The 15000-nt window shown below is 43.1% G+C and overlaps 1 protein-coding gene across 1 annotated transcript in view; it reads right to left on the bottom strand.

Moving 5' to 3' along the window:
* The window catches only part of bcl2b (BCL2 apoptosis regulator b), a 22258-nt gene extending 10185 nt beyond the window's left edge, over window positions 1-12073 (bottom strand). Inside the window, exon 1 of the mRNA XM_060873743.1 lies at window positions 11292-12073. Within this exon, the coding sequence (XP_060729726.1) occupies window positions 11292-11750 (459 nt within the window). The 5' untranslated portion in view covers window positions 11751-12073. The remainder of the gene's footprint in view (window positions 1-11291) is intronic.
* Between the last annotated feature and the right edge of the window lie 2927 nt (window positions 12074-15000).

Genomic DNA, 15000 nt, shown 5'->3' with positions numbered 1-15000 from the left:
CTAACCTTAGGTTAGGATTCTGTAGACCCCGAGATGCCTATTCCACCACAAGGTACGAGGTAAAACTAGACAAACCCCTGTGATTTCTGCCCTGAGCACTGTGTTCTACATAAGTGCTACCTTTGTCTGGCGCTCTGGCATCAGGAAAGTCTCATCACTGAGGACATTTCATATTGTCCAGGCTTTCATCCAGACAGATGTCAGCAAGCACACAGAGCTTTCTCTTCTCTTTCTGAAAGCAACCTTGGCAGGTTTTGAGACGCAACAAGTTCCAAAACAGTGTTTAATAAGGATGGAATAAATCCCTAAACAAACAATGTTTATTTACAGACAAACTGACTGATACGTTTTAATTGCCTTTCGTGTGCGAGTCCCCATTTCACTCCTCCTTCCCGTCCTCGTCTGTGGGCAACGAGGAAAGCAGGGAAAAGTTCAATCCACCCCAGCAACCAGCTGATTCCAGTCCAAAAAGCTGGAAGGAGGAATTAGAAGAATGCGCTGTGCTTCGAGACAAACAAGCCCACTTTGTTTCCTGCTTGCTCTGATACAGCAGGAACACAAGCCCTCTGAAAAGCCACGGCTTCACAAAGACTAACGTTTACAGTCGTTACGCTGAAGGACGCTCTGCTCTTGTTAAAAATATCCAGAGATATTTTACGCCTGTCAAGTGAGCATTAAGGAGGAAACACGATGTGTCCGAGTCTCAGTTAAAAAAAACAACGATTCTAGCGTATCTCCTTTGTGCGAGTGTTACACAGCCCAAATGCTAAGAAACCAAACTTATGCTAACTAGCAGCTGGGGGTCTTAGAGAATGGACTAATGGTGCTAATCATTAAACGAAAAAGATAATTATTTCCAATGCTGATGTCAATCTTACCGACACGTTCAACGCGCTCAAAAGTGCCGGCGCCCTTGAATTCGGAAACGTGCGATAAATCTAATCAAGAAAATTCAGAAGGTTTTTATTTATTAGTCCAGTGTTTGATTTTTGTGTGTGATAAATTAACGATAAGGATTTAATCCAGAATAAAAAGATAATGTCTCCCAAATGGATACAAATACAGATGGATATAATATTTCCCAATATTTTTGTACCTGTGATGAAATGTGTGTTTGACTTGATGCTCCTTGGTTTATACAGTGATACACTACGTTTCCTCTTTTATCCTGACATTAATATCCAGTTGATTTTGCCTGCTCTGACACGTCTCGTACGGATACTAATGATCGCTGATAATTAGCTGGTTAATTAATTCATGCAAGCTGAAACAAAGTCTCCTGAAGGCATGAAGCGGACGCTACGTCGTCAGCAGGCACATGACAGGAAACTATGCGAATGCTTGTCATTGCAGTAAAGAGCAGTGGGAACTGGATGGGAAGGAGTTCAAATAGAACCAGAAAGAAACAAATCGAGGCTTTGTTTCTCTGCAACATTTCTAAACGACCCAATCGTGCCGTCAGGGATGCTAACGTACGTCCTCTCGTCAAGGACGACATTAGAGCGCGAGCGCTTAGAAAAGCGACTGACAGCACCGAAGGACGCAACCATTTACCTCAAGGTTGTACGAGACAGCAGTTAAAGCCCTGAAGGCTGCACCGTATAAATGTGCAGCTTTAACCAGCCCATTTTTTCCCTCTTTCTGGAAAATCGTGCATCAAATTGTTCAGATTTAGTCATGAGTGAAGGCCACACCGCAAAAATAATTGGGCTTTTATTGTTGTAACAAGAAGAGGGAGATTTCGACATCAGTCTCTTTCCTTCGACTGCTATTTCTGAAGAAAAGAAAGCAGGCTAAAAAAATAATGAATTGAGAAATGAAGGGAAAGATCATTTCCTGCCTACTTCCTGGTTCATTTCATATATAATCACATTATGATTTTCACTCGATGAACTACTAATCTAATAAACCTTGCATGTGGATCCTAACCCTTCGCCTCCTCTTGGGCAGAGCTTGGTTTGTTATAGACGGACAGGAGATGATGCGAGTGTATGAGCAAAGCCACAAAGAGAACGTTCATGGAGAAAAGAAATATTCCTTGTGGCTAAACTTTGTTGACGCATCCGGCTGCGACCCGCAGACTGGACGGAGTTGGAGACATGCGTGGTTAGTTAGTTAGGGCAAAGAGTAAAAAAAAAACCAGTAGATACCAAACTCCTGGCCTCAGGAATGACAAACAGAGCAGACGCCAATAGCAAGAAAGTCAGAGCAAATTGACTTAGTGTAGACGTCACGTCAGTGAAAGCGAATCTACACAACAGTCAGTAAGCAGCGGTACAGAATCTGTATGTAGGTTTAGTCACAACTTAAGCTGGCTTGTTGCTCCAGACCTGTGAGCTTGGCACAAATCTCCTATTCACGGTAAATAAACAAATACGAAGCTACTACAGAACTTGGTGTCCTTCGAGATATAGCAGTTTAGCTGATGTTACAACAGCACGGTAGCTCACATGGTTTTCCGCACAGATCTTAGATTCACATTCCTATGAGTGCAGAGCTGCTGTTGACGCCTTGTATGTCGTAAGCTAACCGCTCCCCCGACCCCTGATCATCTGATGTGGTCTGGCTGTTGCCGTATCCACGCTCCTCTGTCTGATGTTCATTTGACGAGGCCTCTGTAGTTTTCATGAAAGTTCCCCAACATAACAAAAACCCACTCCGCTACGACTCAAACCTTCTCTCCGAGATCAGAGAGCGCTATTAATCCGAGCTACTCCTGCGGTGTGCTGTGTTAATGCTAATGGCTGCCTCAAACCCTTTGTAATAGGAGAATGTGAGAACAACATGGTGTGTGTTTGGACTTGAGCCTGGAGTTACAACCATGACGCACAATTCTAAATGGTTCTTCATAATGGACTCAGGGGTGAAGAAATCTCCAAGAATTTTAGGAATAATAAACTTATTACATTTACAGCATTTAGCAGACGTCCTTATCCAGAGCAACTTACATTTTTATACAACTGAGCAATTGAGGGTTAAGGGCCTTGCTAAGGGGCCCAGCAGTGGCAGTTTGGTGGACGTAGGTATCGAACTCACAACCTTCTAGTTGGTAGCCCAATGCCTTAACCACTAGGCTACCATATCCTGCAAGCTTTCTAGTCCTGATTTTGTTCCACTTACAGATCCATGGTGATGTACATGGTTCTTGTTTGTACATTGAGTTACTGAGGTTTGGATTAAACCCATTTGATTTAATCTTCCAGGCTCTGAGAATGCGCTTTGTGATTTAAATCATCTTTATATGTTTCCTGAGTCCTAAAGCATGTAGGTTTTATTTTATTTTACTGGTTCTTGTATGACAAAAAATTACAATTATTTCATTCGCTCGTAAAAACACGTCTAGACGCGGCTAAACCCGGCCTTTATTAGACGCATCAGAAATAACCGACACCCTCTGGAGTTTATTAGACCAATAAGACGTGAATTTTTTTTTGTTCTTGTAAATGAACAAATTCAACATACTGTGAATAAAAACTTCGGATTTAAATCCAAGACAGGGTGGAGGCACAAACTTTTGCACAAAACTACATGTAAAGTACAATGGACTGTACGACGTCAAACCCCTAGCAACAATCTGCGATTTTTTTTTTTAGCAGTTTTATCTCTCGAGCAGGAATTCCCATGGCTTTTTCACACGACATGACCCTCCTGTGCTCCGCAGCTAACAATACAACAGCACAGGATGAAGCCTGATCGTTCCAAATATAGCAATAGCAACCTCGAGCGTGACCTTTCCCGCGCTGGAGCTAATCTGGGTGGGCTCTGTGCTCATGTCGCTGATGTGAGTCGTTTTTATCTCAGATTTCACCGGCAGCTTGCTCTCACTGGTATAACGGGACATCGAGCTGTAAACGTCTTCTCACGAGGAGCCAGGCGTACCGGCTGGACGTCCAGGGTCCAGTTCCATTTCCAGTGTGTCTCACATAACCCTGAATATTTCAATGCCCGTGTGGTCACCTGACACCGAACTCCACATGCAGAGGGTGAAACAGGAGGCGAGACGGATGAACCTGGTGTTTGAGCGATGGCCATTTAGTGTCAGACATTACTCGGCTCATGCATCTTTCACTAACATGTGTTCTGCCCTGCTTGTAGCCACAACACGACAACGTAATTCCAGCCAAAGCGGATCCACAGGGAACTCAAGTGAGCTCACGTGGGTCTATCAGACATCTTTCTGTATTCCTGAGGCAAATGGAATAACACAATTAGTGGTGTGCTGTTATAAAAATGAACAAATTTACACCTTTACCTCAGGTTGGTACTGACCCCAGAGAATCCTTTCAAAAAAAGGTTCAGCGTATCTACAAGCTTTGCTTTGCTGAATAATTCCTAATTTCTTTACATTTAGGTGTCGATTGTCACGTCCCACACCGGTCCATGTGATTGTGAGCTGTTACCATGGAAACAGTACCTCACCAGAACACGTTCCTTTATTGCAACTCGACGGTAAACCAGAACCCTCGAGGTTCTATTCGGAACCCTTTCTTCCGGAAATCCCGAGTTATCCAGTGAACCATCAAAGCTCATCAAGTCAAGCAGAAATTCAGCGAATTCGAAGCAGAGGTTCTGTCGTTCATGGCTGAGAGAGACTCGGTTAAGAGATGTGCTGATAAGCTGATAAAACTTCAAAGAGTTTCTTTTTAAAGGTTCTACCCTCTGAAGTATGCTCTGGGTTCTAGGGCCAAACTTAAACATGTGTGTGTGTGTACAGTTGTAATGTCTATCCAGCTTCAGACGATAGATTTAACCTTGGTAGTTATCCTGTCTTCAATCATTTTCCAGAGGAAGTATAAAATTAAAAAGCCGAAGCCACACCCACACCAGACCTCTCAGGAAAGCAACACCCTGCTCGTCTGCTTTATTTATTCCCGTGGCCTCCAGAGACAGGCCTCAGAAATAAGCTTTGGAAGGGTGTGGAGGGCTTGAGGGACAACCATGTGTGGGATTAGTGCAGGTTTGGAGCTAACACTGTTTTCCTTTTGAACAATTACACAGTAGAACATGCAGAACAATGGATCACTGGACCCCATCTGCTGATGGACAACGCTTCTGTTTCCAGCCTCCACAACAATCACAAGACCTTTTGTGGACTGAAGCGTTCAGCGGGTGTTTGTTTTTTTAGACGACACCTTCAGCACAAACAGGTAGTTAACGAAAAGGTTATGAAGAGGAGGATGCTGTCAAAGATAGAACACATTAAACCCAAAAAAAAAGGCTGGCTCCAGACAAACCTAGAAACAACAAAACCAAATGAAGAACCTGTGAATGTTTTACTCATAAAAACCTCCTCAGCAAACAGGATTAGCACATAACGCAACATGCTAACCTACCGCTAACACAGTAACCTACTATTATAGTGTGTTAGCTGAAAATAGAACAGTAGCTAAGGAGCTTCTCCATAAATTAAGGCATTATAAATGTTGCTAGTTGATTAGCATTAGCCAGTTTAGCCAAAGTATTTTATTACAAGTGCAGCTAACTGATAAAACGCATAGTTTAGCTAGTAGATCAGTACTAGCATATTTGTTAGCTAAACGGAGATTACACAAATTAATTACTATTGGAGGTTGTTAGAACAAAAATACAAAGCTAACTGATTGTACCATAAAATTGTGTAGCTTAAACACAAATGAGCTGCAATTAGAGGGAGTTAGCTATAAACTAAAAAAAAAAAGTTATCTATCTATCTCTAATAGCTTAATAAAATAAAGTTAATGAAATTAAACAGCTAGGATGTTGGATTCAACATAAAATGATGTTGATTATAGCAGTAGAACTCAATCAATAGCTAGTTCAATATCTTAACTAGCATGAGGTCCTGAGGTACTGCACCTGCTCCAGAGCTGTTACTGGGCGGAAATTTAATCCACACAACAAACAGCCTTCGGTTTTGCACTCGTTAGCTTGTTGCACTGTATTTTCTGTTTATGTTTGGCATCAATAAGCAGTGCTGAGGCTCTTTACATATGGAGGTCCTGAGGGAACGAGGAACAGAGCCGGAGTGTGAGCCACATGTGAGTTACTGTCAAGGCCTGCTTTATTCTGGCTAAAACTGCATGAGTAGGAAAGATCTGCGAGACGACAGGCGCTCTACTGATGACTGCAAACACGCAACCACGCAGATGGAAAGTGGCAGAGAAAAGCTCCAGTCAGAGGAACCTGGCAGGGGAAAAACTTGGCCTTGATCAACGCTTCCAAACACACATTCACACTCAGTCACCAGTTCCAAACAGCCTTTAAATGTCAGTGTAGCAGTGTGTGTGTGTCACATGAGAATGAGTGTATTGTTGTACAGGTTCATCAACGATCTGCTTAACCGGCTAATGTCAGTGCTAGCATTTTCAAACACGGTTACTAAGTTAAAATGAACACTTTTTCTTAAACTACATTTGTTTAATTTACTTAACGCAATACTATTTCACAGCTAGCTCATTGCTAACATGTTAATTACAACGCCTAATACAATGCTAGTTTGTACTTGTTATTAGCCTGTACAATGCTAATCTGTGGTGTAGACAGTTTTGTAGAACGCTAGCTGATGGATGAACATGTTTACTATAATGATGGGTCCATATTTTCACTGTTTGTTATGAAGCTAGTTTATTATTTACTAATCTACCTTAATGCCTTAGACTGTTTACTATAAATGTAAAGCCTTGTTGAGACCATTAAATGTAGCAGTAGCTTGTTTACTTCACTGCTAGCTCATGGTTTAGTCTGTTTACTGTAATGCTAGCTTTGGCTTACCTCAGATATTTTGTGGTTAGTCTGTTTATCAGCATTGTAATTTAGGGTTTTAATCTCGTTAATGCCATGTAGTTCATTTGATGTGATAAAGGATAAATAGCAGTTAGCTGTTGCGTTCGTGGCGTAGCATATTTTTACGCGGTTTATCAGTTAGCAGATTTTGGATGGCACAGTGCCATGAAATAGCGTTCGAGTCAGAGTGTGTTCATTATCATAGTTTCCACAGAAGAGCTATAAAAGTGTGTGTGTGTGTGTGTGTGTGTGTGTGTGTGTGTGTGTGTGTGTGTGTGTGTAAAATATCTAACCATCTCACTCTGTCAGTTCTAAATTTTCTGCCTTTCTCTCTCTCCTTATATCAGCCATGCAGGTGTACGGCCGGCAAAACAAAGGCCGCACACACACACGTTATAAACTTAAAGTCATCCCTGAAGGTGTATAATTTGCAGAGTGTGCTGTTATTAAGATACAGGAGAGCCTCAGACCTCCGTAGCACGTAAACTCCCACTGCTGTGCCGTGCCCTGGGCTGAAATCAGCAGTGTTAAGTGTGTAATTTAAGAGGCTTCCCACGCAGCCAATCATCCAGAATAGCCTGTAATGTTGCACAAATAAACACAGGTGCAGCTCTCCTTTCCTTCTGCTCTCTCCCCTATTACCCTGTCACGACTCTAGGGCACAAGGTAGGGGCTTTCCAGGTAAAATGAAAGAGTAGGTGCACATCTGTTTAGTGGAGATGTAACAGAATAGGAACTTGTGTTGAACTTACATCATTCTTAGTTACCGCCTGTCAGGTCTCAGGGCTACACATCAGGCTGTTTAGTAATAGAAACAACTAAATTTGCTATAAAAATATTGCCGGAAGGAGTTGAGGCTGGATGTCGAGATTGAGGAGAACCAGAATGTTTCCGGTCTTTTCACAGTTAAATAATGAACTCATTCAGCTCTTCTTTTTACTTTCTAAAGCTTCAATGCAACAACACATCCACGTGTTTGGAGCGGTGTCATAAAGTCTAGTCCGACAAAACCAAGAGCCGGCAGAGACATGGAAAGAACATGAGTCAGATTCCCATCCGACATCCGACACTTAAGGGGGAAAAAAAAAGGTGTCTTAACTCTCTTTTGAAACCAAACACTAACAATGTCGCTGTTTAAAACCAGACAATGAACAAACAAATAGTTCTTGTTATTGTTGCAGCTCAAATAATCCGTCTTTCGGATAATGTTTCAGCATTCCAAGGGCGACAAAAGAACAAGCCGCAAGACGAAAATGCCATTTATTTTTAAGCAAAACTGTGGAGGGAAAGAACGAGGGAGGAGGGAGGAGGGAGGTTGCGTGGACGAGGTCACGGTTTGTGCTCTCACATGTCCAAATGTCAAGCTTAAGGTTAATGTGTTCTCTCCTCTGTCTGTTTTTACAGGATGGAGGAAAATCTTTGATGCCTAAAAGCACATTCTTTCTCACCAAGGCTTTCCTTATAAACCAGTTTTAAAAGTATTGGCCCCCTTCTAAACTCTGTACCTCTGGAAAGAGACCACTAAAAAGATGTTAACTGGCCAGTACAGATAACACAATAATGCTGTTATTACACGAATCCAACAGAAATTACGCTGGAGAAAGCTTTTAGTGTTACAACTGGCCTAGAAGTAAAAGTTTTGGCCTGCGTTTGTGTCTGAATAAACAGTGTAAATGAAACACATCTTCTCTCCTTCACTTTTAAACACACCAGACCTGCTACAACAATGTCTGCTTGAGAAGTCCAGCCATCACCAGAGCTCTGTCTCATGTCTCCTCCACTTCCTGTTAGGCAGAAGTGCTTAGAGACAAGCATTTCATTTGAATAATCCACTTCCCCTCACCACGTACAGGTATTTCTCACTCACTTGTGTAGCTGACTGGATTTGCAGGCTAACTAGCTACCAAGCTAATGTACTCTGCTATGTACTATAGAAATACCTGTGCCTTTTACCACAGCGCTGCCGGATTTTGAATTCTGATCGGTCAGAAAATGGTGATTAATTACTTATTAACGGTCACAAAACAAGAGCAACATCAGGAACATCTTCCCCAGAAACAAAACAGGACCCGAACCCGAGCTCTGTGGTGAACGGAGCCGTGAAGGGAGGTATGTTAAAATGATTACGGCATGCCGTAATCGCTGGAACTCAGCGTGGCCTTTTTAGGAAGAAATCCTGCAGATGTCTCACATATCATAAATTTCAGGAATAAAACCAGCCAAGAATGATCTCTGCTACGCAGGTGGTCCGTTTATAGTCGTTCAGAACAAACCCGGTGTTGGGATCATCTACGGCTCTCTGTTTCTGGGATGCGTGAAGCACTTCCTGTATGTCTGATCTGTATTGTTGTGATGGTGGAGTGTGTAACTAGTACACGTGTAAACCTCAGGCTTTCGTATGAGATGATATTTTTATTGTTTCGATTCTACACAAACCAGTTGTTTGTCCTTTTCGACAGGCGGCTCCGTCAATCGTTACCTTTTAAATCGCCGCCTCAGTCCAAATCGTAGTCACTCTGATCGACTGAGCCCCCCCACCCCCACCCCTTCAGGATGCGCAAATGTATCATCTGCATCAAAACAACACGCTTTTCTGCAGCTGTAGAATCCTGTGATCTTTCTTCCTTCGAGATCTGCGTATCGCATGTACACCGTATCATATGTGTCGGTTACACGTTGTCTTTGTTCTCCGTGTACTTTCCTCAATTCGATAAGGGTCACGTGACTTACTGCTTCAAAGACCTGCGTGATGATTTAACCGCACTGGAAATCCCTCTCACGAGCACGGTGGTCAGGTCCCAGTTTTTTTTCCAAGAACAAAAAAAGTTCAAAGATGTGAGAGAAAAAAAGATGGTATAAATCTATTCCTTCACCTTCAGGCTGCGACGCTTTGATATAAGACACAAGTGTTTCCGAGCCCAGGACTGGAGGCGAATTTTAATCGCGCTTTCCTTTAACACGATACGCCTCAAGATGAAGACTGTGGACTTTTATTTTGTTTGTCTTTGCTAATTAGCCACATAACAGATAAAAACATGACAGGATGTGGGTGGTGTAACGAAGCAGACACACCGTTTCCACCACTGCAACAATGAGTCCAGTCGTGTTTCCATTACAACCTTCAGCACGTTGTACTTTTTAACTACTTATAGTTATATTTAATGCTGTGAAACAGGTTAGTGCTTGTTAACACTTACGTAATAATGTAATTCAAATTACAGTGACGTGTTTCCCCCGAAACGTGTCCCCTCTGTCCCTTCTGTTCCCGGTGCACTCAGAATCAGAATCAGAACCTCACACACACACACACTCACACACACACCCTCACACACACACCCTCACACACACACACACCATCAAACACACACACACACACACCATCAAACACACCCTCACACACACTCACACACTCTCACACACTCTCACACACACTCATGCACACACACTCACACACACACTCTCACACACACACACTCACACACACCCTCACACACACTCTCACACACACACTCTCTCACACACACACACTCACACACACCCTCACACACACTCTCACACACACACCCACACTCACACACACTCACACACACACTCTCACACTCTCTCTCTCTCACACACACACAAACACACACACACAATCATTACTGATTCAAAACCAGGAGAATCATCACAAGCTCCTCTTCAGCTCTCCACACCAGCTCCACTCTGCTGGCCAGTGCTAATAATAATAATAATAATAATAATAATAATAATAATAATAATAATAATAATACACAGCTAATAATCCAGGACCAAATTCTTCCTCCCATAGCTTTTACTCAACAGTCTGAGCACAGAATTTGAGTCAGGATAAAATAAAGACAAAGATCCAAATTTTACAAATTCTACAATTTCTGCATTAAATTGACCTTATATCTATATATACATATATATATACCTTGTTTTGGTTCTATAGTAACAGCTCATTCACAGGGACTTGTACTGTGGAGTTGGTTTATTTAACACTCAGGGAAGGAGTCTCCAGTGTCAGCACTTTGGAGTGGTCAAAGTTAAAGCCGTAAAGTTTTCTGAGGGTTTGCTTGTTTTTTTGGTTGTTTTATTAACTTTGATGTTTATAACACACACACTCACACACACTCACACATACACTCACACACACACACACTCACACACACACACATACACTCACACACACACACTCACACACACACACTCACACGCACACACTCACACACACACACACACACACACACACACTCACACACACTCACACATACACTCACACACACACACTCACACACACACTCACACACACACTCACACACACTCACACACACACTCACACACACTCTCACACACACACTCACACACACACTCACGCGTCAGGTGTTTGTTCTGGGTGTGTTTTTTTTTTTTTACCGACTCGGTTATTTTAAATGATTCTTTTGACAGAATCGATTACAGATCTACTCGATTGCTATAAAAGAATCGGTTGACCAGAGCCGGGTTGTTGTGACACATTGACGTACCCATCCTCCGTTCTCCTGGATCCAGCCGTTCAGCGGACCGTTCAGGTACTCGGACATCCAGCGCGCGACGTTCTGGGCGCACGCGCTCCTCTCTGCGTCCGCCGCGCACTGCACGCACACCATCGCGCCAAACTCGAAAAAGGCCACGACGCGTCCCCAGTTGATCCCGTCGCGGAACAGCTCGTCCGCCACCGCCGCGAAGCGCCTCTGCTCTGCTCCCACCGGGGTCTCGCGCAGGCGCTTCGTCATCTCCGCAAAGTCGGGTCGGTACAAGCTTTCCAGTTCATCACCGGCCTCGCGCAGAGCCGTGTAAAGAGTCACGCGGTGCGCGCGCTCCTGCTCGCCCGGACTGCTCGCGTGACACCGATGAAACTCCCGCGCGTGGCCGTTTTTCGACAGTTTGTGGTTCAGATACTTTTCCACGATGCGCCGGTTATCGTACAGGTTTCCGTTCGCCATGTTCGGGCGCCAAGTGACGACTCAGTGTAGACCGCGCTTACAGTCCGTCACGTTCAGAAATAACGGATTAATCTGCCTTCTCACGAGGCGTAAAACAGGCGTGTATATATTCACGTGCATATCTTGAGGGGGTTGGGGGGAACGTACAGCGCGTGCAAGTACAGTACAGAGCAGAGCAGTGCGGTCTCGTGCTGGAACAGATCTACGGAGAGTTCTCGGTGCTTCAGGAAAAAGCAAACGCCCACTTTTCTCCAGCCAGCCAGAGAGAAGGGGAAAGAATCTGTGAAAGCGTCTCAGGAAGTGAGTCCGCGCGCGAGGGTGTCACTCGGTAACGACTGTCAGAGACAGCGAGTGTGTGTGTGGGTGTGTGTGTGTGATTGTGAGTGTGTGTGTGATTGTGAGTGTGTGTGTGTGTGTGAGTGTGTGTGTGTGAGTGTGTGTGATTGTGAGTGTGTGTGTGATTGTGAGTGTGTGTGTGTGTGATTGTGAGTGTGTGTGTGTGTGATTGTGAGTGTGTGTGTTTGTGAGTGTGTGTGTGTGTGATTGTGAGTGTGTGTGATTGTGAGTGTGTGTGTGTGTGATTGTGAGTGTGTGTGAGTGTGTGTGTGATTGTGAGTGTGTGTGTTTGTGAGTGTGTGTGTGTGTGTGTGAGAGTGAGTGTGTGTGTGTGAGTGTGTGTGTGTGAGGGTGTGCGTGTGTGTGTGAGGGTGTGCGTGTGTGCGTGAGGGTATGTGTGGGTGTGAGGGTGTGTGTGCGCGCGCGTGTGTGTGAGTGTGTGTGTGAGGGTGCGTGTGTGTTTGTGTGTGCGCGTGTGTGTGTGCGTGTGTGTGTGTGTGTGTGCGTGTGTGTGTGCGTGTGTGTTTGTGTGTGCGTGTGTGTGTGCGTGTGTGTGTGTGTGTGCGTGTGTGTGCGTGTGTGTGTGTGTGTGTGCGTGTGTGTGTGTGTGTGTGTGTGCGTGTGTTCCACTTACACGTACGTGCAACAGAGTCAATTTCCTCTGGTACAGAATATCCAGATACATCAATAACCAATAAATAAATAAACAATACATTTATCTCATTTCCCGACAACTACACACTCGATTTGTTTGTTGGGTGTCAAAACATTTGCATACAACTATATATTACATATAACTACAGTATATCGGTTATGTATTATAAACATTACAGTGTTTTGTTTTGGGTTTTTTTTTCACACGAGGCACGGGAACACTGTTGCTAGGCAACCACACAACTGATGTAAAGTAGCGCGTGAGTGTTTAAGTTACTTTACTATCATCTGTCGTGTGTAAATAACGGAATATCATTAGCATCGACTGCTAATCCGACATCTTTGGGCTCTGACATAATGACACGTTAGCTTTTAGCATCGCAGCTCAAAATGAACGCTAACTACTAGCGGTGATGCTAAATGTAATTAAAGTGTAATTGTCCTGAAAAAGAGCCATTATTTAGTATTTATCTCACAAATCTGAGGTAAATGTTGATGTTTTTGGTTGTTAGAATTCATTTCCACTACCACTGGCCACTCAAAGCTTCTTTTACACTTAATTCGTCACTTAATTGTTTCTGAAACTTAAATATGAATCCTGGACGCCATGTTGAATACATATGCATATGGATTATATTAACATATTAATGAGGTCATTTGCATAATGTTGTTTTTTTTTCCCCCACTTTCATTCTTGTTAAAGTTTCTAACATTGTAATATCAGTAGTTAAGAGAAACCAAGAGGCAAAAAAAATATGCTTCAGATTTGTTTCAGTTCTGCTTTTATTTTAGTGTGAACCCTTTGATCTTTATTGCCCCTGATTTGAATATTAGACATGCAGTGAATGCAGAGACTCATGAATGATTAATTACATTGAAGGTGATGTAAGACACCCAGTGGACTCTGAGCCTTATTAATATTTGTACACTAAAACTCATATATCTTCTTCTCACTTCTAGCCCAGCGCTGGTTAACACGTCAAATGTAACTCACGTCACTTGTTTATATCATATTAACGCGCTCCTTCTAACACCACAGCGTTTCTATACAAACGGAAATGTTTACCGGACGTGACACATGACAAAAGAAAACAATCAACAGTAACGGTGATGCACGTACAATTGTTAATATGTGAAATTTTTCCATAAAAAAGATGTTTGTTTGTTTTTACCGTTTAAGGAAGGAGTCTCCAGTGTCAGCGATTTGTAACAGGCAGCAAAATAAACAGGACAACAAACAACAGTACCAACTCTCAAACGGTTTTATTTGATTATGTAAGAAATTAACACAATGCAACAATTTTTTTTTTTTTTTTTTTTTTTTTTAAATGGCACACAAGGTGATACTTCATTTTCTTTTACAGGTTTGTCAAAGAAACGGAAAGACGAGTGGAATGTGTCCGAGCTGGTTTTACGTTACTTAAATTACTGAGAAATGATGTGAACCGAACATCGAAACGAACATCAAACGAGCAGAAAAGAGCGAAGTCTAGCTTGAAGGTGGAGGCGGTTTTAAACGGACACATGCTTCGTTTGCATAGCTTTCGAGATGGAAGAGAAGGATCGTTGCTTGGAAGTAGGCGTGAGCCGACGGAGCGCGGAATCCGACGCCGTGCAGCGTGGCCTTCTTCGCGGCGGTGTTTACGCTTGTGTGTAGTCTGGTGACGGTGAAATACTCAGAACTGCGTACGATGTGAATACTGCAAGAGCCGAATAACCGATTATCGGAAAACTTGTGTTAGCTTTTTCAGACGAGCGCTGATTAACTTTAATTGAGTCTCCAGCCGGAGTCAAATGAGAACATCGTCGCTGCGACTCATGCGTCCTCACTTTCATACTTAAGGCGCCTCAAGTTGCAAAAAAAATTGCAGAAACGCAGTGAATAAACGGAATACCGCAGCTTCTCATAAGGAGACCATGACACGTGCGAAATCTGGGCGAAGTGATCGTTCGTTAAGGCTTTAAAATGTCTCCTGCGTAGCTGAATCGCTAAACGGTACCTAATAACGTTAGCGCGAAACTGTGCCACCGAACCACAATGACATCTTGCACTTATTAGAAAGTTTTCTTTAATGTTGCAGCTCTTCTGTGAAACTCAGTTTGTCTGACTAGTAAGCAGTTTAACGTAAGCAGCTGTTCCTCAGAGATTTACGCTAGTCTGTAGCAGAAACCCGAGTGTCGACCTCCTAGGAAAGTGCTTCAGGGGTGAATTTGTTCCTGAAGTGTTTTTAACATGCTAAATAGTTAGCAAGGCAGTCAT

The sequence above is a fragment of the Tachysurus vachellii genome, chromosome 7 (genome assembly GCF_030014155.1).
Source record: "Tachysurus vachellii isolate PV-2020 chromosome 7, HZAU_Pvac_v1, whole genome shotgun sequence".
Lineage (NCBI taxonomy): Eukaryota > Metazoa > Chordata > Actinopteri > Siluriformes > Bagridae > Tachysurus > Tachysurus vachellii.
This window is presented reverse-complemented; position numbering and strand designations above follow the sequence as displayed.